The following is a 27,478-nucleotide window of genomic DNA, read 5'->3' on the forward strand; positions in this document are numbered from 1 at the left end:
GTGAGATTTTACATACCTGTGAAATGCAGGGGGAGGGAGAAGGTGGGAATGAATTTTCTGTTTTAAATAATTCCAAATGCCCACGTATTTGAGCTGAATAACTTAATGTTCCTGCTTTCTTGTATGTCACAGGTTTTTTTTTCAGTCTAGTGCATTTAATATGTGTAGCACGGGCCTTGGAGAGAAGAAAGGAAGATTATTGGGAGTAGCATTCATACTGAAATGCGTCCATGTTCCTTTTTTTTATAGTGTTCCAGGACTTGATTTCACTGAGCATGACTCTCATGGAAATACCTTCTAGTAAACTAAATACAACAAAAGCCATAATTTTAAATGTTAGAACTTGCAAAACTGTTCATGCTTCATTGATACATCAGGAAACTCTTGAATGTTCTGTCTGTCCCATAATCTTGTGACTATATTAATTCACCAAATTATTTGTGATTTTTAATATGTGGTTTGCCTCTTTGCTCTAGAAAACTCTAGTGGATGTTACACTGGAGAACACTGATATAAGGGAACAAATAAGGAATTTAAAACATACACATGAGCAATCTATGGAAAAGCTGAGAGAGAAGCAAAAGCAACTGGAAACAGCACAAATTGAAAATCAGCTACTGAAATTAAAGGTGTGGTATATAAACTCCCCTAAAAATATTTCATAATAAGGGCATTAGGAGCATGTTAAATTAATTCCTTGGCCTTGTTTGCAAAGGGGTTTTTATGCCTTCATCATTCCCTAGAACTGACATACTCTTGTGAATCAATACTGTTCTAATAACAAAAATCTCAGCTGGCAGCACTCAGTCTTTCTGTCACGTTCTGTCACTATTCAGGGATGAATATTCAAACCATTACTCTGGTAAAAATTCAAACCATTGAATGGTTATTAGCATCCATTGCTGTACGTAAAGGAATATCATAACTCTAAGCAGCGCTATAAGAATGTCTTGATGTTTGTTTATTTGGTATGCACAGTTTTTAACAGGTAATCTCTTAAGTCTTATGATCATATGGTCAGCAGATACATGCTGTAACAGTAAGTGTCTTGGAAAGAGAATTAAGGTATTCCTTTCAGAGAAATGCAAGGGACTAAAACGCAAACTGGAAGGTTTTATATGCTAGAAGGCTTGACTGTTTTCTCCCCTCATCTGCCAAATGTATTCCTTTTAATCTCATTAAAAAACAAACAAACAAAAACCATAACAAAACAAATAATCAAAAAACTCTCCTGAAAACTTTTGTCTCTCTTAAAATTGCTCAAAAGAGAATATTTTTGGTATAGTATTGTATCAGAATTTGTCACTGTAAAATTAAGGTGACTGCTGGTTTATTCGTGTTTAATTTTGTCAAAGATGTTTCTTTTTTGGTGCTCTAGTGACTTGAATTCATGCTAAATGGTGAATGATTAAAAGAGAAAATGCTAACATGAGCATATTTCAACTTAAAATTCATATTCTAGTTTCCTCTCATAGTGAGGTTTTGCAGGCTATAAAAGTACCTGTATTTTGTACCTGCTAGTGTCAGCAGGAAATAAAAAGAAGAAAAAAACAATTAACAGAAGAAAGCAAAGCTGATGCAATTAAGATTTCAAAACAAATTTGGACTTTACTACAATCTTAAGGACATGCACCAACAAGTCAGGGGAAGGTATGTCTGCTTCTTAGGTCAGAGAAGCGCAGGTTAAGCCCCAGTTCAACTGAGTGCTTAGGGATTTGTTTATCTTCAAGCATGTCAAGGTCTGCAGAATATATGCCCTGCCTTAATGAGGAAAAAGTTTAAATTTTGCCCTCCAAATTACAGTTTCATTACAGTGTTAGTGGATGAAATACGTCATTGCTGTCTTTGAAAGTTAAATGTAAAATTGTGTATCAAAGATGCAAAACATCTGGGATTTCATTCCAGGGGTGAATGTAAGAGGGTGGTGTGGAATCTGGGAAGCTAGCAGCTGAAAAGCAGTAACAACTGTATGCTGTGATTACTTTCTCGGTAGGAGAACACACCCATGTATCTTATTACGTAGGTTCAGTTTATTCATCCAGTCATGACAAAAGCAATGTCTTCAGCCTCAGTTCAAGAGTAGTACAGCAGGATGCCCTGATGTGTCTACCTTTTTATGCTTGTTTTTACTCCTCTCATTGCTCAAGCTATAAGCAAAGGAATGATGGTGAGATGGTGCCAGAGACCATATTCCAGTTCAGTTAAGGACTCTGGGGTTTGATTGTTGGCTTTTTCTGAATTATATGTTTCTTTCAACCTTCCTGAAAGGTGGAAGGTTTCGTGTTGTACTGAAACTAAATTTAACTTCACTCACTCTCACAAAGTGTAGATTACTACCCCTGCCCAGGTCTAGATGAGATGCCAAAGGGGACAACTGCAGTACAAGTGGAGTCCTTCAGAGCTCAGTCCCTTTTCAAAGGATGAAATACACTTGTTATCCTAAAGGGTAGTAAAATAGCTTGTTCCCACCATGCAAGATAAACACAAGGCTTTAATAAATCTTTCAGTCCTTGAAATGAAAAGAAAACCCCAAACCTCAAAACCTTAATCATCAGAACCAGGTATTTTGTATCTGTGTACTGATCAGCAGGGAACAGTTTATTATTCTCCTAGATGACAGTATATTCCTCATCTTCCTGACATTTTTGTAGCACCCACAACATTTCACTGTAACCATGTCTGATTTATAGCATCTCTAGTAAGAGAACTAAGTCCTGGACTAGCTATTTTAGTTTGCTTTTATTGCGCTTTACACAGTAGATGGGTTTAAGCTGTGAATATCCTATCTGGTGTTTAATTACTTGAGGGTGTGGTTCAGTCAGTGTTTTGAGCCAACACAAGGGGGAAATCCTGCCTCTGAATTACCATTCTTACCCTCTTCTCTGTAGCAGTAGTAAAGTTTCTGGTTCCGTGGTTAAAAATTAACTCTTCCACACCCCTGAGTATATTAAGTCTAGTTGTTCCCTGATCTGTTTTGCTCCATGGTCACCCCAGTTCTTGTGCCTACACAAAGAGTGGTATGTGAAAAAGCAAGAGAAAGGAGGGAGGGTATAGCTGTGTCTTCTAGTTAACAACACATGCTTAGGTCCAGTTTAAAGTAATTCTTGCTTTGTGTGTTCATGGTCATTTAGAAACAGGAGTTGAGTCTAGATCTTGTCTAATCTATGCTTCTGTAAAACAGGGAGAGACTATCAATGGGGAAACAAACCAAGTGATTGGAGGCTGTTATGGAAGGGGTCAGCAAAGAGGCATATCCTGGGCTTGGATAAGCAATGAGTAAATTCAGACAACATGAAACCTCATGAAGTGGTAACTTCTACAGATTCAAATTACTTATATAATGGCAGAGTATTGTAAATGGTCTTGTTGCTAATGAAAATCTGCTTCAGCAATGTCAAATTTATAACAAAGTGGAGAGGGAGTGGAAGTTCAAAGTGTTATTCTAACATCCTGTGAACTCTTTTCCTACTGCCAGTAGTGCTGCATGGTGACTGATGGGTCAAATTTCCTCTCTCATAGGTGGAATCGTCGCAGGAAGCCAATGCTGAAGTCATGAGAGAGATGACAAGGAAACTGTATAGTCAGTATGAGGAAAAAATGCGAGAAGAGGAGCAGAAACATAAAGCCGAAAAAGAAATCCTTCTCGTATGTATAGTTAGTCTATAAGAGTGGTGCTTACCTTGGGTGTCATTTCTCAATCACTTACTACTTCAGAGTTGACGTGTTCTTCACTCCTGTCTCTGTGACTAGTCATGCCACGGTTAACTAAGCTTTCCAAACTCTTGTGGTTGTAGGGCTAAGAAAAGAATGTGTTCAAACACAATAACAGAAATGATAGTGTAGATTTCAAAATTTGAAATGAAGTTGTGTTTTTTAACTTCTCATTCTCTACAAAAAGGAAAATATAATGTCCAGTTTTAGTGATAGTTTAAGAACAAGTTCACTGCATGCTGCTGGAGCAAGAACTCTTCCTTTCCCCTGGTTTTCCTCCACCCCCAAGTAAAATCTTTCTATGAGCACTTAGTTACTGAATTTTTCTAATTGATAAAGGCAGAGATAATGGCTGAGATTCAAGGTAGATTACCCAGTCTCTTTCTGTTCATATTGTTTTATATGTGAGGAAGGTACAAAGCTCAGTGTGGCAAACTTCCCTGTTTAAAATGCTATCTTCTGCAACAGTGTATTTTTCTTACACTGTTACTTCATGGCATCCTCAGAAAGGAAAACAAACATCTAAGAAATGGGTATAAGTTTTTCTCATATATTCATACTGATGCTTTACAAATACCTATGAGCTTCAAAGTGCCCTAAATCTTTTGTTGTACAGTTCACGTTTAGGGTCACAACTCTTCCAGACTTCTGGGTAGGTGTAGTAAAAAGCTTTGAGCTCTGATTAAACATTGTTAGCCTGGCTCTGTGGTCTAAAAAAATTTTTTTTAAATTCCTCATTAATACATTGGATGTTAATGTGACTGTAAATGTTCTTATTTGAAGGAGGAAACTAATCGGCTTCTGAAGGCTATTGAAGAGGCAAATAAGAAGATGCAAATTACAGAAACAAGCATACAGGAAAAAGACCAGCGAATTGGTGAGCTAGACCGGCTGATTGAACGTATGGAAGAGGTATGAGAGTTAGTTGCTTGCTGCCTTTAAAGGAAGTGCAGAAGTGGATGGAGGAAATATTTTTTTTTTTTTTTGCCTGCTGCTCAGTACCCTGCTCAGTGACATACCATTGCTGTTTGCATCTTACTTAGTTATTGTATCCATATAAGTAAATGGACCTGGACTACCATAGAGACACTGCAATTAAGTGGTTCTTCTATCTTTCTAGTGGCCTTTACAGTCAGGAATGCTTAAGGTGTCAAAATTTATTTAGCAAATTAACCCATTATTTTAAAGAAAGAGTTTAAAAATACCATTCAGTCTTCCTTTGGTGTGCAAGGTCTCCTAAGCCTAATGAAGTAATAATCATAATTGATCCAAAGTCTCTCAGAAATGCTGCTGGTAGGTTCATTAAAATGTGTTTTAGTAAGGAATAGGCCTTACTATTTAGCTATTTATATTTCTGATTGGAATTGTATCTCCAAATTTCTCCTCATGTGGATGAAAGGCTAAACTGAAAGCTTTGGACTAAAATGTTTTTGAGGGTTTTTTGTGGGTATGTAGCAGCCACTTAATCTTCCATGCAGATGTCTATCTTATTTAGATTATGGCTCAGAATATTTTGAGGAGATAAGAAAAAATCATTTTTACTGCCTTTTATTCCAAAATTTATGTTCTTCCTTTCCTGCTAGCATTAAAAAACTTCTAATTATTCCATTCCTCTCCCTGGCTAAATATTCCTTACCAAACTGTAATTGAGAGCAGATTTTTGACAGTTCATTTTTAAAGCTCTGAAAGCAGAAATGCTTTGAGGCATTTACTTACGACACTGGCAACATTACTGTAAAGCTAGTTGTATCAGTTTTTGCATTGCTTCTTTTTATTTCCTGCTTTTTCTTCTCTTTTATGAACTTCACTACAGAGCAAAACTCAGACTAGTAGTCAGATGATTATTATTTTAATATATTGTTAAACCTAAGAATACCACAGCACCTCTCCTTGCATAGTACACTACGTCCGAACTGTATTGTTCAACCTTTTCAGATAGCTGAAAAAGCTCTATATCTTCTGTGTCAAATAGTTAGGGTGAAATTTCCTCATCATTTTCTGGTATCATTCACCTAACTGAGAATGAATGTTACTGTTTTGTCCTTACACTGAATAATGTTACCCTAAACAGTGTAAGAGCAGCCCTTACAAACGATTACAATGCCCTTAGATGTACTTTTGCATTTCTCATTTCATTCAATAGCAGGCATCTCATTGTCTTTAAATATCTGTGCCTTGTTATCTAAAATACAGAAGTAGGGAGTATTCTAGTAAGTGGAGGGAATACGATCTTGTTCTTACATGTGAATTGTATTTTCAGCAGCTTTAGTCAATATAGTAAATATCTGCTACTGAGAAATAGATTTTTATATGCCAGTCGTGTTGGCTTGACTGGTTAGTCTAATGTGCATTTGTACTGAGCCCCTTTTTCTGATGTTTGCAAATCTATTAGTAGAATTAGAGATTTCACTGAGAAATCATTCAGCTTAATATGCCCCTTTAGTAGCTCCATAAACTTCATCTGGGCTTCAGCCTACAACTTGTAAGTATTTTACACAGTGAATAAAGGATGACAATATAGTTCTTAAGTACAGATGAGTTTCTTCATGTTGGTTATTTAATTTGCTTTTATCTGGCTGATACTTGCAGAGTAAAACTGAATGCCTCTTAAATTCCCATTAAAGTAGATAGCAGACTCCTGTTAATTTGTGTTGACTCAGTCCCCAAGTCCTCATAGATCTTCATGAGCACTGTGCTGGTGGACACCTGAAAATAAACAGGAGTATTTTGGAGAAGAAAATAGAGCAATACCTTTTATCTCAGCCTTGGATTGAGAGATCTTTTTGGAGGGATAACATGGAAAATTATACATTTATGTACTTAAAGGTTGTGATGATTCATCTTTTTATTCAAAAAATAAAGTTTCAAAAAATACAGTTTCAAGTACAACTATACATCTTTGAATAGGAAATTGATCTTATTTCCATGCATAGTTGGGAATTTGATTTTATTATGCATTCTGTGCTCCTTGGCTATAGGAAATGCATGAATTTTGTTTAATCAGTTTCTATTTTAATTTCACAAATAATCTTTTGAATTGCAATTAAATATGCTTTGTGAAGCCTTTACATTTTGACACATGGAAAACTGAAAGGCAACATTTCTTGTTTAGGAACGTCACCAGCTACAAAAACAACTTGAACTAAATGAACTACAAATATCTGGAGGAAAATCTGAAAACAAGTCTGACAGTGAAAGGTGAGATGTCTTTTCTGTGGAATTTCTAGTATTGCTAGGAAACTTCAGGGGCTTGTTTGTTTTTGAAGACACCTGAATTTTACTTTTTCTAACTTTAAAACAGCAGTCTAGTAGGGATTGTCCACCTGAATGTATGTTTATTTACAATATAAAATATTGAGAGAATTAATTTTTGCAACAAAAAACACTTTAATGCATATTTCATTGAAAAGTTGTTTACAAACAAGCAGAGCACATTTTAGATGGAACAAGTTGTGATGTATTTGTGGATTGCATTTTTCTTAAATCTGCTTTCCCAAATTCAGCACAGTATGATCTTGACTGAAGTGTTTCATTATCTCCTAGATGGCTCAACACAGTTTCAAAAGAAAAGACATTCTGTATCCTGTTTTAAAAGATGAACTCTTGAAGAGAGCAGGAATTCATACATAACTGCCAGAAGTGTATTTTTTGTATGAAAGGGAGAAAGCGGGTAATATGTTTGAGGCTTGGAGGGGCAGGTCTACACATGCGGTGCACATTAACATATACACATGAACAAAATGAAGCTGTGGAAGAAATCTGCCATGTAGCATCACAAGTGCAGAAGCTATGAAGTTATCTGGGGAAAGTCAGGGTGATCTTGGCAGTGAGACCTCTGGGAATGGTTGTTCTCAAAAGCACTGAGGCTTAGATCTAGTGGTGCAGTGGCACCTGGAAGACGTGTTTCTGCACATAGGTGGCATGTGCATCCATCAGTACTTCTTTGGGACTGGCAGAGCACCATGACCACGCAAAAGAAATCTTCAAGCGAAGTCAGAGGCAAAGTTTCAAGAGAAATCTATCCAGCACTGAAATACCGTGACTTTCATTGGAGTGAAAAATGCATCTGCCACTCAAAGGTTTATATGACACTACTTGAGCAGCTAAAGATGAATTAAGAGCAGAGACTGAGTAACTGTACTTGATTACTACTTATATTTCTGTGGCACCCAGAAATTCAGTTCTCAGGTTTTGGCATCCCGCTGTTCTGTAGAAGCATAAACATGAAAGGAGTCCCCTGCCAAGAGCATCTCACTGTCTTTGTTGTATTGATCTGTGACCAGCTTATCCAGTTTCAGGCTTTTCACAGCAGCCTGTTAAAATAATAAAGTGAACAGATGTCGCATACAACATAGAATATGGAGATGAAAGATAATCGCTTTCTTTCTTTACCTCTGGATAACAGAGACTCTTCTTGCTTCAGTGAATCCTGCCCTTTCCACTCAGCATGAGAAGTTATGCTGCAGTAAAAAGGGTAAAGGCAGTGTTCAGACAGAAATTTCTGCAGTGCAAGCAAGCACACAGTTGCAGTCTATGCAAGCAATGAATCTGTGTTCACATACTGAAGTTTGTTCTTAAGTTCTCTTTACCTGTCTGTACCCAACCAGACACTTCAGCTTCACCTGAGGAGTATATTCCATTGCTCCATTGCTATCAGTGCTTAAAATCCTAAATCTTTCAAGGAGAGACCAAATATGTGTCACAATTGCAATCAAAATGTAAATTGTGGTTTTGTGAGACCTTAATACTCGGGATTGAAAAACCTGCAGCAGTGCCTTGATTTTTTTGAGTCCTTGTCAAACTGCTGCAGTTACAGTTCTGTAGAGTACTTCACTGTTAATAGAGACTCCTTCTGTGTGTAACAGCATACAATTCAGTCATTCATTGGAATCATGTCATACAGTTTGCCATCTGCTGCTTTGCCTTAAAATGGTGGTTCTATTTGCAGCTTCAACAGTTTCTTCTGCTGTTCACAGACCAAGATGAAAAAAAGCCTTTTTGTTTTTGATTCCCCCTCCTCCACTTCTCAAATTCTGTCCGGTCCTAAACATAGGCAGACAGAAGTTTATTTTGTAAGCAAGCAATTGCTTGCTTTCAAGAATTGTACATTCCAATAAAAATGGAGGCTTCCATGGCCAACATGCCAAAACCTTATTAAAAAGCTTCCCTCCTGTTTCTTTGCATATTCTAAAACTACTTTTCTGGTAAGCTGTCCAACATGTGGAAGGAGTTATTGTGGGTGTTCAATTTCTGTGTTAAGCAGATTTGAAGAAATATAGGAACTATCTAAAGAATCATACATACAAACTTAAAACATCCATAGTTCCTGCTGACTGTTGATGAGTTAATACTACTCCAGTTAGCATTCTGCTACCATTGGCAACTATGCCAAGAGCTTTTAAAAGGATGTCAGGAAATGCGCTTCCTGGCTTTTATTTAATATGTATATCCAAAAAGTTTGCAAGTGATAGTAAGACAGGATAAATGTATCTTTCTGATGATTAAGATCTAGTTGTCTAAATGCTTTTCACTTCAAGGAAAAATAGACATCTTAAGGAGATGAGCTTTGTTACATTCTTTAATTGCCAGCATTTCAGGCTCTGAGTAAGCACACCAGTATGCAAGACAAAGGTGAGTTAACTTGGGCAGAGACAGCCACTTTGACTAACAGACTCCCATTATAATGTACTTTGGACAAGTTGACATCTGTCAGTGGAATTTGACTTGCCTACCTCTTGTCCTAATCTTCCTGATACATGGTGGGATTGTGGGGGTTCTTGTTTTGCTTATACTGCATAGCTCCCCACTTACATGCTTAATTCTTGCATGTTTTGCTAGGTCACAGCATTTGGAGGAGGTAGCAGCTAGCCTAAGAGAGCGAATCAAACATCTGGATGATATGGTTCACTGCCAACAGAAGAAAGTCAAGCACATGGTTGAGGAGGTGAGATCTAGTAAAACAATACTGAGTCTTTGGGGGACACTGATTCTTTTAGTAAATAATCCAAAAAGAGCTCTGTTTTGTGTGCAATTTCCTTATGCCACCTTAGTTATAAACACAATGGAAGATGAGTTAGGCATGTGGAGCTAGTGAACCAGAAAGACTAGGTGAAAACAGTTTAATCCAGGGGCTGTGGGTTATATACTGTGATCTTTAGGCTGACACTAATTCTGGAACTCTTCATGGTAGTCCAGGAATTACAACATACAACTTGCAACTTGATTTGAAGAATTCAGAAGGTAACTGCAGAAACAATGAAGACTAGTCATTAAGAGTCTTCCACTTCTGTACAGGAAGAAGGCAAAAACTGCCTTTTTTTTTAAAAAAAAAATGTGGTTCCTCACAGAAATAGGTGAGCAAATGGAGTTTTTCACCACTCATTTTTACCCTTGTCTTGGGACATCATCATAGCTGATACAATTTCTTGTTAAATTTTAAGCGGCTTTCTGCTGGAAAGCTGCTTTAAGTCACAGCCTACCTGTGTGCCAATAAACTGTTTAGCAGTCAAAAGGCTGTGATTGCAAACATTTCTGTTTCTCCAAGTGGATGGGAGAATGAAATGGGAAATAGGTAAATTAAGTTTAAATTGGGGCTTTACAAAGCAGACTGACAGCACTATTACACTGAGCCATGCTATTGCAGTGAGGGTAGGCATTAATGAAATATCCTTTATTTGTTTTTGGACACCACACATTCACAAATTCAAGTGTTTGGAAACCATTCTAACACAAAATGTTCTTTCTGCACTCATGATGTGCTAGTATAAGATTCCTGATTAGACATGGAGTTTTTCCATTTTTGTCAAGATAGTTTTTATATATTTATATATATATTTACCTATATATGGGGTTTTTTATAAGATTCTGATGTAGTCCTGCAAAAGTATGTATCTCTTTGCATTACGGTTCTTCTGTCATCAGTATAGAAGACTGGTATAAAGTCTTGAGGTTTTGTTTCTAGTTCAGCTTGACATTTTTACTATTTCCAAGCATCATAGCATATGATCTATAACCGAGATAACAATCTTTATACCATGGTATTCTTTTAAGGAAAACTTCCCCGATCTAATAATCCAATCCATCTAATCAATGGATTATGGAAACAATTACTTAACCTGTTTCGTATCCTTGTAAACCAGCCATCATATTATGAGCTTTTTTTGTTCTAACCAAAAGTTCTAAAGGACTTGTCACTTTGATACACGTGGCAACCCAGATGATTCTAGTAATATATAAGAGGATGGTGGCCTAAACCCTGTCCTTTATTATTCAATATATTTTAAACTGCTAGATATAACTTGACCTCTAGTGGGTTGCCTTGGTATAGCAAATACTTTCAGTTCTATGGGGTGTTTTGGCATAAACATTTGTAAAGCTTGAGCCAATTATTATTATTTCATAAATATTACATTTAACGGGTGAGTTTAGTTTGCTGATTCCTTGTAATGTATCTCTGTGGGTGCCTTCATATACACAGAAAGCCCTTCTAGATCTTTTGGTTATCCTATTTAACAAGTAGAATGTTAGGTGACTAGTTCACTACTTAGCTGTCAAATATGCCTACTTTGAATTGATGTCTGACTGCCTGCTTTTCAAAATCAATTAAATCTCTGCACAAATCCTTGATTGCTACATTGCCATAGGGAATATATTTTTGCTCTCTCCTTTAGTCCTTGTGTGGTTTAGTTTTTCTTTTAATTCTTTCCTTGAGAACTGCGTGAACACCTGTAGCTACATCTGTATTTTCACCAATGAGCTAACTAATGACTCTTGTAACAGGTTTGATCAGGACAGATGGTACCAAATACATTAGGCACTTAATGTTTTCTTAATTTTGTGCTATCCATGGTTTGTGTTTGTATGATGTTCGAGAACATATCTATGATATAGTTGGCATGGACTCTTTTAATTAAAGTCCTAAAAATAGCAGCTTTAAGAGTACAGAGAAGAGTAACTGTCCACCATGGGGGGGAAGATAAAAAGCATTGCAGAGGTATATGCCCTAAGATATGATGATTTTCATGATTTTGTGCTCTTCTCTGTGTAAATACTAGAAAAGTGTTTTTAGGCTCACTTTAAGCAACTACTTACTAACTACACCATAGAAGCTGAGAAATTGGCAACAGAAATAGTTCTTAAAAAGTAGGCTGTTGAAAAAAAAATGCAGTCTGAAGAGTCTGTTCTGGAGTTAAGTTCAAAACTAGTGAGCAGCTGCACTAAACATACTTTCTAGAGTAAACAGAGAAGGTTTTGTAATTGCACTGCTATTTAAGTCCCAGAAAATTTCTTCATCTGGGTATATTTGAACATGTGTCCTCTCTATATTAAATTTAACTAAATGTATAATGTAGTGGCTAGGAATATCTAGAAAAGTGTCATGAAAACCTACCATGTTACTAGCTATTGCAATACTTTCATGGCGGGTATCTTTTTTAAAACAACATTCTATCTTAGAGTTTATGAGGGTATTATAATGATCAATAGCTTGCATTAATATAGTTAAGAAAGAATGATCACAGCAGCTAGAATGCCTGCTTTCTGAAATGCTTAGCTTCTCTTGCATGAGAATAGACTGAGAACAGGCCAACCTGGGAAACTCAGAAGAGAAGTGGAAAGAAACCAAATAGTCAAAACTATCAGCAATGCTTTTGTTAGAAGCTGAAAGAAAGCTACGGTATGAACTAAGTGAGAATGATGGTTAAGCCTATGCTGGCTTGACTACATGATGATCTTTATTTCGTATTAATCTTGGTATATTTGGACACAAATCTGAAGTATAAATGAGGTGTTTATTCTCTCAGTGTAAACCACAACAGGTTTGTGCTGTTACCATCTCCAATTTGGACAAAGTGCAGCTGTAGAAATTAACATCATTTCAAAGGGGTGCTGAACAAACAAGATATGATATGCAGCTTCAAACTCATATGGAGAACTGTCAGAATTGAACAAGTACTGAGATGAATCTGCTGGCTGAAAAATCACAAAATAGATTGCTCTTCAGGCCTTTTTAAGGAAAGATGATGGATCCTTTGGAAGTGAAAAATGCAGGGCATTCTGTAAAAAATCAGCAAGCAGTCAGTGAAAGAGAAGCATTATAGTTGAGTTTTGTGGTGCAATAGGCACCTTTAACACCTCCAGTGCTGTTTTGATAGCATTTCAAAACGTGTTAGGAGGCTGTGGTCAGTACTAATTCAGGCATGCATGAAAGGGGATGCTGGCAGAGTAGCACCAAATGTAGAAGACTGTGGAGGAAAAGAGTATTAAAGCCTTCCTTTTCACAGGACCCATCTTGCTGGTACTGAATGCAGTAGATATGTGACCTGTGGAATTGAGCCCAGGCAGAGAAGGACAATGACAGTTAAGTGTGTTTACACTCCTTAGTGAAGAAATCATTTGCTTCTGATTTTGTTTCCTCTGAAAATAAATCCTTCCATCTCAGGGATTAATAGAACCTTTTTCAACTTGACCTAGTCAGACCAGTCAGAAATTAAATAGGAGCATGGAAAATAACTTGCAGAAGAAAATAAATGGAAGAAATAAAATGGAAGTTTGCTAGTATCAGTGACCTTCGATATCTCTATGTTAGATCCCATGCACACCCATTTTTCAGCCTTGTAGGTATTCTCTCCTATGAGAGCCAAGATCACAGCCCATTAGAGCACCAGCTGAGTAGAAAGTTATCCTGCGTAGTCTTAAGGCCTCATGTTCTTGTTAGAGAGAGATTGCAAATGATTTAAGGCTGACAAATTTATCCCTGTGTTGTACTTGTTTGTTAAATGAATCTGTTTGTTCCCAGCTTAGTGCAGTACATTTTATATGAAGGGCTGGCAGTTGAAAGTGCAGGACCCGCATTTGGCAGGTGTGTAGTAACCCAGCCCTTTTCTCATACTAACTGTACATAGCAAGCTTTCAAAAAAAGAGTGAGAAGAGACAGATGGCCAGAGTGGGTCACCCAGAACTCAGTGGTGAAATCAGTGAATTTTTTTTTTCTTCAGCGCTTGCCTTTGTAGCCATCTCAAAGTATGGCTGGGCAGAGAAAGACTTTCAAAGACAATCCAAGAAAAAGCCAGTGTGAGAGGTGGAAGCATGCAAACTTCAGGCCCTTCCACCAAGAGGGTTTCCATGCAGATATAGAATTTGGCAGGCAGATGCAGGCACAGAGGTGGTATGGGAGGGCATGGGAACCTGCTCCCACATTGCTTCTTTCAGGGTTGAAATTGTTGCTGCTCTGTGAGAGGGTTGACAGCTTGTCTTTTAAGTTATCTATTCAATATGTCAATCAGTTTATCCTGTCTGTGCCAGTGTAGGAGATGGGAGAGAGTTTAGTGTAAAATAAAGCTAAAAGTCTTGAAATGAAATACAAAACATTGATTTTAAATTAGCAACGAAAGTATTTCCTGGCTTGATCTGAGTTTCAAACCTGGAGAGATTTAAGAGAGCTTTAGTTTTGAGACTTGTGTAATTGACAATGGAATGGATTGCAGTTTCATGACAGAAAAAGCTTATTTTATATGTAATATTGTTTCATTGTTGAGAAGCAAGAGAGGGAAGGAAATAAGCATTTACATTTTGTAAACAAGGCAAGTGGGTTGATGCAGATACAGGGTTCTGTTCTGAAAGGGACCGAGAAGAGAAAAGAATATTTGATTCCATGCCAAAAAATTATCTACAGATCTCAGATGTCACATGAAATTCCCCTAACTACTCAATTGAACTGTCTCTAGGTCATGGCCCATGAGCTGTTCTCCAGCTTTAGTCTCAGATTCGTTGGATAATAAATGGTGACCAAACACCAGGGAGAAGCTGTATCCTGTTCTGTTGTGGAAGACACTTGCATGCAAGGACAGAGTGATAATGAGCAGATGATATCCCAAAATACAGAAGATACTTTGTATTGCAGAAATGGGGAATAAAGAAGAAATTTTCCCACCAAAGACTTAATAACCAGCTGAAAACTTCTGTATCAAGATATATAGCAAAATATCCCAGTTTTAATATGGAAGTACGGTTTCAATTCTAGGTCAAGCAAAAGAAGCCACACAGAAGCATAGAGGATGAGAAGATGGAATTACCAGCCACAGACAGATACCAAATTTTTATTAACCAAAATCTGCATTGTACCTACTATCTGCATATAGTACCTACAATAAAAAAAAACCAACAACAACACACAACAATAAATGTAGAAAGAGAAACCCACCTTAAATGGCAGAACATAAATAACTTGCCACCCCCCCAATTCAAGTGCTTGGCATGCCTCAGTGGACTTAAGCAATGCAGTACATTCCTTATCTATTGGCAGAAGTAAAATCACTGCTGGTGTTTGGTGAGAGTGTTTATACATGCATAGCATCAGCTCTTCCAGCTGGGAATTTCCTGGCCAAGTCATTAATTAGAAAACTTGCACATTACTAAGGTAGCTCTTAATAAGGTGGGTTGAAATGTTAGACAATGTGCTAGTGTTTATAACTCATTAGGACATCTAGACCCTGTGGGCCTGCTTTAGCAATAGATGTACATCAAAGACTGGTGTAATGTGTTCATACAGCTCGTTAGTTCAGGAGGGTCTCTAAGTTGGTGCATTAACTTAATCAGTTGTTACTTTTTCTTTAAATATGAATTTTAAAATGCAGAAAGTATTGAGGGGTCATTTAGGTGATTTAAGGAGGATTAAAAGGCGAAGGTGTTCATTCCTATTTACTGAATGATGTTCCCCGAAAAAATTTCAACACTCTTACCTAGCCTCTGATAAATACTACTTAACGTCCAGTAATATATTGGACTGAGTAAAATCTTGTTCTTGTACGGCAGTTAACCTCAGAGTTCAGTCTGATGTTGCAATGTCTTGTCTGTCTTGTTTTATATCATATAGTATGTGTTTGTCTTGTGGTTAGTCATATTTATGACCAGTTTGTTCATTTCTCTGAATCAGTGTTACAGATGCCCAATCCATTAATGGTAGATGAATAAGGAAAATACACAATACTTGAATAATATATAATACTTAAATATATTAATTCTGTCATGTTCTGATAAATATTTTAAACTAATGGATGATAATATCAAGTAGTAAATGTTGACTAAGTTTACCAAACAGCTAGATCTGTTCCAATGCAATAAATCACTGTATATTTCAAATCTGTGTCTAAGTACACAGAATAAAGTTTGCTCTTTCAGACTTTCTTTATAAAGGCTTTAGAATTGAATACAACTTCAATTTTCCTTAGGATACTTTTTCCTTCTGCTGCAATTGCTTTGTAATTCTGTTGACTTTCCTTCTAGTATCACTACTCAAATCTCCAGCATTTCTTTAGAGACTTTCTTTTAGCTCTTGCAGTTCTTCCCTTGACTGTCCTCCTTAGGTGTTCTATCCATGAGATCAATTTAATGCAGTTGACTTGTACATCTAGCTTTCCATCTTGCTGAAGCAAAGTTTAGTTTCTTAGTGGAGCAAGAGAAATTCAGAAGTGCAGCTCTTCCTAAAGAGTATTTACACAGTCCATTCAAGTAGCATGACAATTCTGTTTGGTATTTGAGGAGATGTATTGGAGACTGTATAAGGTGCAGTAGTGAGAAAGAAACAGATCTTCTTTGATGGGATGGGCAAGAAGAATTTCATTTTCTAGGAGTTGCTACAAGATAAGGTCACAATTTGGAGGTTGAGGGAGTTTGAGAGAAATGACCTCAAGGTTTCAGAAGGAGGCAAAAGCAAAAGGGTGGTAACAGCAATAGGACCAAGTCATGGAGAAGAGAGAGCTTCAGAAGTGATGTGGCCATATATTAATCTTGAGCCAGTGGATAAATTCAGGATGATTCACACTGCATGTGGTCCCTTATATGCTGATTAAGTTCATTAGAAATTGCAGTGAGTATGTGAAATGCAAGCTTCACACCCAGTGCAATCTGCCAGGCACTTCGTGGATCCTGCCATGATGGAGAGAGATCAGTGCCCTTCCCGTGCCCTACAGCCAAATGCTGGGATTGAAGTGGGGTGGCTGAAGAGCTGAGCTCACGTGCGCCCTGCCACATTGGCCTGTCAGCAGACGCAGAGCTCCTGAGCAGCCTGTGTGTGCTGAGTGACTGGGACAGGGAGTTCATCTCTCCTAGTTGTTGCAGCACTGCAGGGAATGCTCCCCAACCCCTGGGATGGCCTAAGAGCACATCCTGCCCCTCAGTCGCTGGCAGACCAGATAAACTGTGAACTGTAGCTTAGGCCTCGTAGCTCTTCTCTACCCAGTTTTGGAATAGTCAGATGTCTCCCAGCAGGAGAAAGGAAAGTAGGAGCAATTAATACAGTGGGATGGGGGAGGTAAGAGAGAATGAAGTGGTAGGAAAAAAGGGTTATGGTGTGGTACAGGGTTGCTGAAGTCACATTGCTATTGTTAGCAGAACTGTTTTGAAAGGAATGAGTAGGTCATTAATGTAAAATGATATTGCTAAGTAGGTTGCCAGTTTTGTTTGCTTAATGTGGGTGTGAAAGTTGTAGAAATACTGGTAGAAACATGAAGGGAAAAGAACAGCTAGTCAGTCTAACAATGCAAGTCAGGTCAAGAGGTTAAGTGCTAGAGAAAGTCTGTCTGGGCACTTCTAGAGAAGGTTGGAAGAGGAGAGGCTGAAGGATGTACCTGAATAGTGCTTGTAGAAAAAGATGGAGAAATCTGAGAGAGTAGTTGTGCAAAAGCCAGATTCGGGAGCAAGCTGCTGAGTTGGCGGTGAGCTGAAATGCTAAAGTCTACAGACACAGCAAGAATAAAGTGGATTATAGGCCATGGGCATTCAACAGAGAAAATGTAGGAACATCATGGTGATAATTTTGTCCCGGAGTCAGTCTAGAAGTGACTTGAATTCAAGAGTCAGTTCATAGAAGTTGAGAGTCTTTGGCTTGCACTGATTTGTTTCTGATGCCAGACTATTCTGGCCGTCACCTGGGCCCTCCATTCAGTATTGTGCTTGCCCTATCTTGTTTCTCCTCTCCTCCATACCTTATATACAAATAAAAGTCAAAAGCTATTGCTCTGTCATCTGCTAGTTGTTCTCATGCTTTACACAAATCCTTGAAACAAAGACACTCAAAACTTGAGTTTGTACAATATATGTTTATGGTGCTGTGTTATCATCTTATTTTAGTTTGCCATAACTAGGATTTTTATGGAAAAATCAAAATGATATTAAGTAGCAAGGCATGATTTTCATTTTTGAAGTGCTTTTACCCAATATCAGCATTATGATCCACTGTTCTTGTTACATTCTTCCGTCAAAGGAAACCATCACTTTTACGTTATGCAATGTGATTTATATAAATATATTTAATTAAGGTTGAGTTTTATTTAATATAGTAATATATTAATACATTCCCCTGAAGTTATTTCTGGTTTTCCTGATTTTCTGTGACATATCCCTTCAAGGGTTAATCAAATCAGGCTTGATCACTCTTGGTGCTAATGGCATAAGATGGTATGTACTCTAGTCCTTGTTCAGTAAATAAACTTTTTTGTAGTAAACTACTCTGGTGGGATGTGTCATCTGTGTCAGGCCTGGGGGTAGGTTTAAAGGTGTGATGTAACTTTGGAAGTTGTTTCAGCCCTTGGACTGCAGTAGCTGCTGAGACTAGCTGGCCATGTGTCTGGGGTGCAGCATGCCTATAGGGTACAGTACAGGTGCCCTGCTACTTTCTGGCCCTGCTTTCCTTCTGCAGCGGCCTCAAAGAGTAGCTCTGCAGCATCCGGGGAGCAGGGACTGCAGGGTTTTTTTTCCTGGCACTGAAAGAGCCTCTGAATTTATTTCTCCTAGAATGTATTTGGTCTGTTTGGCTGTGACTTTGAGTTCATAACTTTCTAAAGATCCACCGAGAGGTTTTATATAAGTTACTCAATTCACATACTTACCATATTTGTAATCTTCATGGTCTAATCATTCCATTCTGTTTTACTGCTAGATTAAGACTTTGTACATGTGGTGATATAGTACCATATTGTCTCTTCTCCATACTGTAGAAGGGAAGGCGTATTTTAAAATTCTGGCATAATTCTTCAGAGGGACAAAGTAGATTGATTTAATTTGTTCTAACTGATACTATGTAAGCATGTCAAAATGAGGCAGGGTACTGTTAGATTGTAAGGTGTCAATGCTCATTTTTGCCTTTAGACTATTCTAGTTAAAATAACTCAAAAACATCTGTAGGAAGTTTGTGTCTCTGTAGCCAATGTGAAGAATAAACAAATATAAGTTTAACTCACGCTAAATCTATTTGTACATAATACTGGTAAAACTGGTTATGTTGATTACTTGCATGTCACAGTTTATTTCATTATTGAAGCCTTTGTATCATAGAGTGAACATAACTTAAGAAACACAAGATTTTGGTCTTGCCTTTGGGTAACAGATAATCCTATCACTTATTTGGAAACAAATATTTTGTGTTTGATGTAAAAAACAGAATAGGCAGCTGATGAGATATATTATCTTCAGTAATGAGAATGGATATCTGTTGGAGCAAAAGCCTCCCCTGATCACATAGCTGTGCTTGGCTTCAGTCATCTTTGTGTCGTACTGATTACTGGTGTTAAAATTATTTCCTTGTATGCACAGTAGGAGAACAGAATATTAATAGCAAAAATCCCCCTTGAAATTCCTAAAAGAACAGTTTCACTTTTTTGAAGCAGTGTTTATTGGCAGGACTGAAGCTATGGAACCAGTGAAGATACAGCTGACTTAATTTAGTCGTACTATTAAACAAAGTTGTAATTAAATATGAAGATCAAAATATGTTCTGTGATTTTTCTGAAAATGATACAAGCTTTGTGTTTCTGTGATTTGAAAACTGAAATTATATTAGCTTTAGATGACGTGGATAGTTTTTACATGCACTTTGAATTAAAATAAAAAAAAAAAAGGAACCACCTGATTTTGAGAAAGATGGATGATGATAGCACTCATTCTGTAACTGTTCAGCTGAAAACACTTACTGTATGGAGTTTAAATTTTAGCTTTTCCAATTAATAACTGATCATTGTGTCAATGAGATGTGATAACTGAAGATCATGGAGACTAAATTAAAATTGAGTTGGTTTTGTAACTTTTCTTTTTTTGGTTTAATTTATGCATCTGTTTTGTTTCATTTTTTTTCATAATAGTTCTGTACCTTTTGGTTGAAGTGGTTTATAATACCTAGCAACAAATTTTTGGGAGGGTGATAGCATTACTGTTGTTTTGTTTATTGTACCTTAGAGTACTTTGTCCTTCTCTTTTAGCAGGATGTGAATATTTCTACTAATCATTTTTCCAGACATGCTGAAAAGTATTACACTGGTAGTTTTGAAGGGGTTTGTTAACGTTCTTTCACAAAATTGATTTTGAGATACAGAGTTAAAAAGTGACTGGTGAGAGTGCATGGAAAACTTGACCCAAGTATTTAGAAATGGTCTTTCTTGCATATCAATATGACATAATGACTGCCAGGAAAAACTAATGTATTCTGAGGTTTCCTTGATTTCAGTTTTGGCTATTCTACAAAATGAATTCACTTCAGTAAAAGTCCACTAAATATTTTACTAACAAATACTTTTAAACTTTTTCCTTAAAATTATATCAGTGAAGCCCATAATCAATAACATGACAAAATAAAGCTACCTCACTTAATGTGAAGTTTTATGGAAAATACCTATTTTTCTTATTATGCATAGATATTTTTATAGTTTTCTTGTGATAAAAAAGGCTATAGGCATAGATCTGGATTTTTTTCACTGTTGGCATATTGCCCAAAAATGTGAAGAAGTGTGCAGGATACACACTCTTCTAGTGCTGTAAGGGCAGTTTGTATAGCTATCTTTCCTCATCTAACAGAGCTTTAAGGGTCGCAATTTTTATACGTACAGTAATAGAGACTTTACTAAAAGCGGTGCATGGCAGACTCTGGCAGTCCATTTGTGATGTGGACAATCCATTTACTAGCTTGGTTTACTTCTGATTCTGCTTTCAGGCTTAAGATCAGAAACCATTTGTATCTTTAATTTACTTTAATGAATTATGGAGACAATTGCCTTAGATAATGCACTGTTTGGTAAAGCAGTAGGTGTTGGTTGGGCTCTGTCTAGTTAAAGAGAGCTGGTATGAGGCAGAGGGAGGGGTTTAGCTAGTGATGTTGCTGCACCTCAGTTGAGACACATTCCCATTGACTTAATAAGGGGAAAACAGGGTTTTTGACTTTCATGTCATCTGACCTGAAATGGTGTGTTCAAGATAAGTAGATTGAAATTTAATTGGAAAAATTACTGACCTGAGAACATTCAGCATTGAGAGCAAAAAGAGCATCCACTACTATCTGCTTTCATTGCTGCTGCTGTAGGACAAGACTTGGATGAGCACAGAACACAGTGGGAAATCTGTCCTCTCCCAGTTCCTACCTGCATGCAAACATGATGAGGAATCCCTTTTGTCCCTCAGCTGATCTTTCAGCACACTTCTGATGATTCTCCTTAGAAATATTTTTAACACTGTTTTCTGCATTTGAAGTAGACTGTAACGACAGATAATAGGAAGCACCTTGTCTTCTGTGCTTATAAAGTGTTGTGTGTCTACAGCTGTTTATGAGTAATAACCTGAACTACCTCCTGGGAAAGCAGTAACAATTGAAGTTGTTATTTAGCTATTGTTTTGTTTTGTTCTTTTTATTAGCTGCTATTTTGGTGGGTGTAGTCAGCAGGGGTTGAGAGAAAATAACAAGTCACACTCTGGTCCAAGGAGAAAATTCAGTTTGTTTGCACAAGATGCTATTGTCTCCTAAATGCGGTCAGATGAAAGGAACAGACCTCTGAGCCTGTCAACAGGTCTCTTAGACTATTGCTGATAAGAGTATGAACCTCACACAGCCAATCTCAATTTAAGCAAAGAGTTCAGAAGAATGGAAAAGGAAAACTGCGGCTTTCGCAGCTTTAGAAAAGACATTTCCACAAAATCAGAACAGGTTTAGGACAACAGCAAAGGGCTGCTATGAAAACTGGGTCATACCCAGTTTCTCTGGTCATACCTGCTTGTGCTGTGGTAGCAGGGAAAGATACAATGCAAAAGTTTGTGTTGTATGGCTCTCTGACTAGCAGAAATCCCAGAATATAAGGAAGATTGTCTTCTGTTCCATGTAGAACAGTATTAAGATGCAATGCCTCTGGTGTAACTAGCTTTATTTTAATGTTCATGAACATTTGTAAAAACCTTCCTTCCATTCCCTAGGTATAAAATGGAACTGCACTTTTTTTTACCCTGAGGAGTCTGGTATGCCAGGAATTAAGTGAACAAATAAGACCTTCAGGAAACTAGCAAATATGCAACATCTTTTTGGGTGTAGTTAAAATTGACTAGAGCAAAGGACTGTAGGGAAAGCTCCATCTTTGATTCAGTTTGCTTCGTTACATGACAATGTTTGAGTTTCCGTTCTTTTTCCAGAAAAATACAAATTCTTAATAGGCATGTTAGTATACATGTATCATTTTTATATAAACGATCCTAATTGTATGTGATGATAGCTAATCCATGGATTATAGCAGTTTGTGAATATGTATAGGTATTCCAATTGTTTCTGAACAATAAAATTAAACATGTTTTCTTCCTGTGGTATCTAGGTGGTCTTCCTCCTCTTCCTATCTCCATTAGACTAAATGTCTTTGTTTTTTATTTTTCTTCATAGATTGAAATGCTAAGGAAGAAAGTAAAAGAAAAGGAATTATTTATAATACAGCTTTTAGAAAAAATCTCTTTCTTAGAATGTGAGGTAAGGCACTATATTTTAAGTTTATGCTATTGTGATGATTTTATGAAATCAAAGAAAATTTGAATTGATGTCACCTGATGTTATCTGGATGCATATTTACTGTATGTATTCGCTGTTCTTCAGTATAGAAATCAAACTTATTACACCAGTCACCTGAGGAATGTATGCAATACAAAGTCTCAATATTCATGCCAGGTTTCTTAACATACAATTTTATAACAGTTATTATAATTACTTAAAACAGAAGCTTCTGAATAAAACTGTTGGTTTAACTTATATTTTTTTCCCAGAAGTAAGGATTCCTTTATTTCCTCAATAAATACTTTTACATTATTTCTTGTGGGCATAAGCTAATGTGCGATTTTATTTCCTTTTTTAATTAACATTATTTAAATAATATAAACGTGGGATGAAAATTACTGGTTTTCAGAATAAAGAATTACAAGATAAATTGGACTACTTAATGGAAAACCAACCAAAGACCAATACAGAAACCAGAGATACTGGGGTAGGATGCGATCTTCCATACAGGTATTTACTTCTTATGCTTGTTCATAGCATTCATTACTTGTTTGTAATATCCCTTATTGGTGCTGTATTAGTAAACCATTGTGCTAATAAACTGTTAGAGTGGACTGTGGAGTTTTGCAAAATTTCCCTAAGTTTAAAAGAGCACATCTACTAGGTGTAGTGTACTTCAGTGACTTATGGACTAGGACTTTTTTTTTTTTTTTTGCAAAGATGCAAACATGTTGCCAGACCTTGGGGAGTACTTTTTTAAAGTAATGTGATTTAAGCAGGGAGTAAAGCTAGAGACCTGACTTTGTGAAATACAGGAAGTATTGATTAAATATGTCTGCTAGCAGTGCAGCAGAAGACAATGGACAGCTTTACCCTGAGGCTGGTTAATGCTGGCTTCATGCATGCTTTATTCTTTGTGTTCTGGGAGATGCGTCCAGGACCAGTTTAAAGGGCAGATAACACCAACAGTAACAGTTTAGGGCTGCAGCAATTTGTGAAGATATCCTAGCCCTAGGTGGAAGACTACCAAGTAAACAGCATGGTAACATTAACACTTGTGCACTGGAATGATTGTCTCTGATCTGTGGTGGCCAGTAGCTCTGTAGGCTGGCTTTGTAAAGATCCAGGTATCGCACATCCTCCTCTCCTCCTCCCCTTTCTCTGCCCTGAGCACTGCACCCGGGTTGCACTGAGCCCTGGGAGCAAGGCTATGGACCGGTGCTTGAATCTTCCCCCCTACAAGTCACACAGGGAAGGGCAGAACAGAAACTAAAATAGTAAGGTAAGGAGAACCCTTGCATAATTACTACCAATGAGTAAACTTGTTCATCTTAACTGCTGTGAAAACTGAGTAATTTAGTTTGAGGAATGTAAATTAGCATATGAAATCAGCAAGCTTCAATACAAACTAAAATTTTCTTCCCAATTTAGAAACGTGTTCATTTCAGTGTTCAGCCTAGAGCATATTTTAATGGCATGATTTCTGAAACCTAAAAACCAGTGTTTTTTCACTCAGGGTGCCAACAGAAAGCCATCTTTGTTGTCCTCTCTGGGCTCCCTCTGTATGTTACTGCAGCCCCTGCTTACCTGATATTTTTCATTTTTTTTTAGATTTATGTTCATGCAGAAGCATACCTCTATGCAGTTTAGATTTTATGGAATTACTCTTCACAATTATTTGTGTTCTTAAATGTAATATTGCTGTCCGTACTCTTGCAGGATCCTCAGTCCTAGCAGCTATTGCTGGACACTCCACTATGAGCTCCAGCAGATGCCTGCATGTAAACTCATCAGTGTCTGCCATGATTTTTATCAAATATTCTTTGTGGCATTATAGAAAAGAAATATGGAACATATCAAATACACTGAATAGTTTAATTTTAGCCTGTCAATATCAGTAACAAGGCACAAGCTCATTGCCGTGGCATTTAGAGCCCAGCTGTCTGACTCTCTAAGCTCTTTCTTGTCTCCTTAACAGTACAAGTACTGAGAACAGAAGATCTCCTGAAAGTGCAAGGCCAGTGAGGACATACACCCCATTCAAGAGAGTGTTGGAATTTAGCACAAAGAACAGTACATCTTGAGCATTCAAGTCAACATGCTTTCTAAATACGAGCAAATAGCTTGCGCCTTTGCAGCTTGATTAGATACATTTTTATCAAGTGATAGAGAACAGCAGCAGCATGGAGTCTTGCTAAATTTGTCCTGAAAGCAGCTTTTTAGTAACTTGGTATCTGAAGTTACTACTGACATTAACTGTAAGGGGGATATGGAAGAAACGGGATGAGTGAAACAGCAGGTCCATATTGCTTCTTTAGAAGCTGTCTAGTGCAATGTGTCATTTCAAGGGCATGTAAGGAAGGAATTATAGAGCTGTACAGGTTTTTTTCTTGATTGTGTTGTTATTCTGACTGTGTAATAAAGCTCTAATGTATTTTATTTTCAATACTACTAGAAGCAGTATCTGAACCTATACTGGCAGAGGGCATTCATCTGAAAGCACCCCCTTTCTCTGTGTACAATGTGTGAGGGCTGTTCATGCCTGTCATAGAGACCTGGTACAGTTGAGGGCTCTGTTCACCTGGAAGAAGGTCACTTCCGAACAGCCCTCTTTTGCTGGGAGGGAGAGATGCAACAGGGCTGTTCCAATTAATTCCTTCAACACATGCAGATGAATGTCGTGTTTGTTGCTCAAAACAGTAAGTGATAGAACTGATTATAATGGATTTTGCTTTGTTGGACTGAGGCACTGGTTTGCACTTCCTCAGTCATCGGATAGAGTGATTACTGGTGACACATTCAATACTAATTGTGTAGGAAAATCCCTGTCACTATTTACTTTTCCATTAGAGGAAGGTATTTTCATTAAACAGAATTTTGCCTACAGCAACCTGCAGCAGTCCCTGCAGTTCCTATAGCAATAGCATTCCTGATTTAGGATTTTGATTTTAGAGTACTTTTTTTTTTTTTTCCCAAAGCACTTAAAATCTTATCCTTGACTTCAAAGTACCAGCAGGAATGACATCATTTAGTACTGAACTTATTTAAATATATATATGGTATTTTTTTACATCTTGTTTTGATCTCCCAGTCTTAGTGAACTAAAATTAATTATGAATATTTTCTCATAGTTCTATTAACATGAATGAAGGGCATTTTTTTTTTAATTACAGTAACTGCTATAGAAAACAAACAACTTGCATTTTGTATGATTAATACTGTTCTTGCATTGAATGTCAATCCCAGGAGGTACTCACTTTGCCACAGGGCTTCACAAAGTGATTGCTTTTATCTCCGGTCTAATGCAAGTTCTTAAATTCAGTACTGTCTGTTCAAATTAAGTATACTCATTAGAGTTGTATTTAAAATAATAATATTGACCTCATAATCCAAATCTTATTCCTGCATTATTTCATGGGTTTCTGAATTTGTTATTTTGTTTATTGTATAGCTATGCTATTTTACTACTAAATAAAGAAACCTGTATTGGAGGATGGATTGAAGGATGTTTCGATGTGGTACAAGTATCTTGCAGGAACATGAATTGCTTGATATAATTGAAGCATATACAAAATAAAATGAGAAGTTCAAACTTGTCCAGCTTTTGTGCTCAGATCATCCTCTGTTTGCACATAAGCTATTTTTTTGGCTCATGACCTGTTCAACTCCTGAGAACTTAAAATGGTCATTCTTTTAGAAAAGTCAAACATAATATTATGGATTGTATTATGCACAAAATTCAAGAAATAATTGCAATCAAAGCCATTAACAAAGAGGTAAATTATCTACTGTGTGAAGGAAGCCTGTAATCTTCACAGTCATAAACATTAAAAGCTGCTCAATGTTTCTTTTAAAAAGAATAATTAAAAAACATTGTTGGTTTTAATAGCTCTGAAAGGCAACTGTTTACTTTCCATGTGATGAGGCAGTGCAAAAGATCTCATAGATATCAAAAGGGCAAAGAAAACTGTCCAGCTGTCACATTACTAAACAGGCATAATACCACACATTTGCTTAAATAGCTTCTCCCAGAGAAGGGGTGCAAAGCCTCTAGGGTGGGAAAGGGCTTGAAGAAAAGGCCCCTGAGAGTAAAGTCTGCTCCATATAAAAACTGTCCTCAGACAAAGCACCCTGTCATTATGCAAAGCAGAGAAATTGTCTTGTACCGAATACCAAAGACATGGAAATAGTTGACACATGGAGAAGCTGTAGTCTTAACAATGCATAGGCTGTTGTTGACTGAGGTTTTGATGCTTGAGTGAACGTGGGAGACTGAGTTTGCTTAACAGTTCCCAGATAACAGTTAATTTGGTCAACAGCTATGAACAAGTAAGATCACTAAGTGAAACTTGAAAAGAGAACACATTGAAATTTGAAGTGTATGTTGATCTACCCAAAAGATGATGGTTAATGACCCAGCTCAAATTTCAGGGATAAGCTGTGTACTTGTGTTATATCTCCCTCTAGTGGCTCATAACAGCAAATATTTGCACAGTATCTGGTTTTGAAGACGCTAAAAACTGCTCCCAACTGGCCATATTAATGTCCATTAGGGATGCAGCTTCAGTTCATTAAATAATGCCTTTCAGCGTTTTTGGGTTGTTTTTTTTTTTTTTGTGCCCAAATAGTCCCTCTATATTTCATGAATTTAATTCTGAATCATGGTTTGTGAAAGTTACTTTCAAATTTAAGATGAATGGACAAAGGTGGTATTTATAGATAAAAGGAAATGCATGTTGCTGTAAAATACATTAACTGACAAGTTAAAATGAGTAAAAATACTTGATCCCTCTGTTTTTGTCCAGAATTCAGAAAACAGAACTTGGTAACTGTGAGGTGCTTAGTGAATGGTAGGAGAGGCCAGGATGAAGTATCAAAATGCTGTTTTGACACAGGCTTTAAAAGGAAGTTCATTCTACTTTTTATATACTCCTGAGGATCTCCCCTTAAAATATTGCAAGCTGTTTTAACTCTGAGATGTGC

At 37.1% G+C, this 27,478-nt stretch overlaps 1 protein-coding gene across 1 annotated transcript in view; it reads left to right on the plus strand.

Annotated features, from left to right (window-relative positions):
* Nucleotides 1-27,478, plus strand: part of LOC104358469 (myocardial zonula adherens protein) — a 59,590-nt gene that overhangs the window by 20,787 nt on the left and 11,325 nt on the right. The window contains exons 6-12 of the mRNA XM_042804065.1: nt 477-629; nt 3,520-3,645; nt 4,495-4,623; nt 6,824-6,909; nt 9,550-9,655; nt 22,391-22,474; nt 22,905-23,005. Coding sequence (XP_042659999.1) covers nt 477-629; nt 3,520-3,645; nt 4,495-4,623; nt 6,824-6,909; nt 9,550-9,655; nt 22,391-22,474; nt 22,905-23,005 — 785 coding nt within the window. The remainder of the gene's footprint in view (nt 1-476; nt 630-3,519; nt 3,646-4,494; nt 4,624-6,823; nt 6,910-9,549; nt 9,656-22,390; nt 22,475-22,904; nt 23,006-27,478) is intronic.

This window comes from Tyto alba, unplaced genomic scaffold, assembly GCF_018691265.1.
Source record: "Tyto alba isolate M040663 unplaced genomic scaffold, T.alba_DEE_v4.0 Super-Scaffold_41, whole genome shotgun sequence".
Classification (NCBI taxonomy): domain Eukaryota; kingdom Metazoa; phylum Chordata; class Aves; order Strigiformes; family Tytonidae; genus Tyto; species Tyto alba.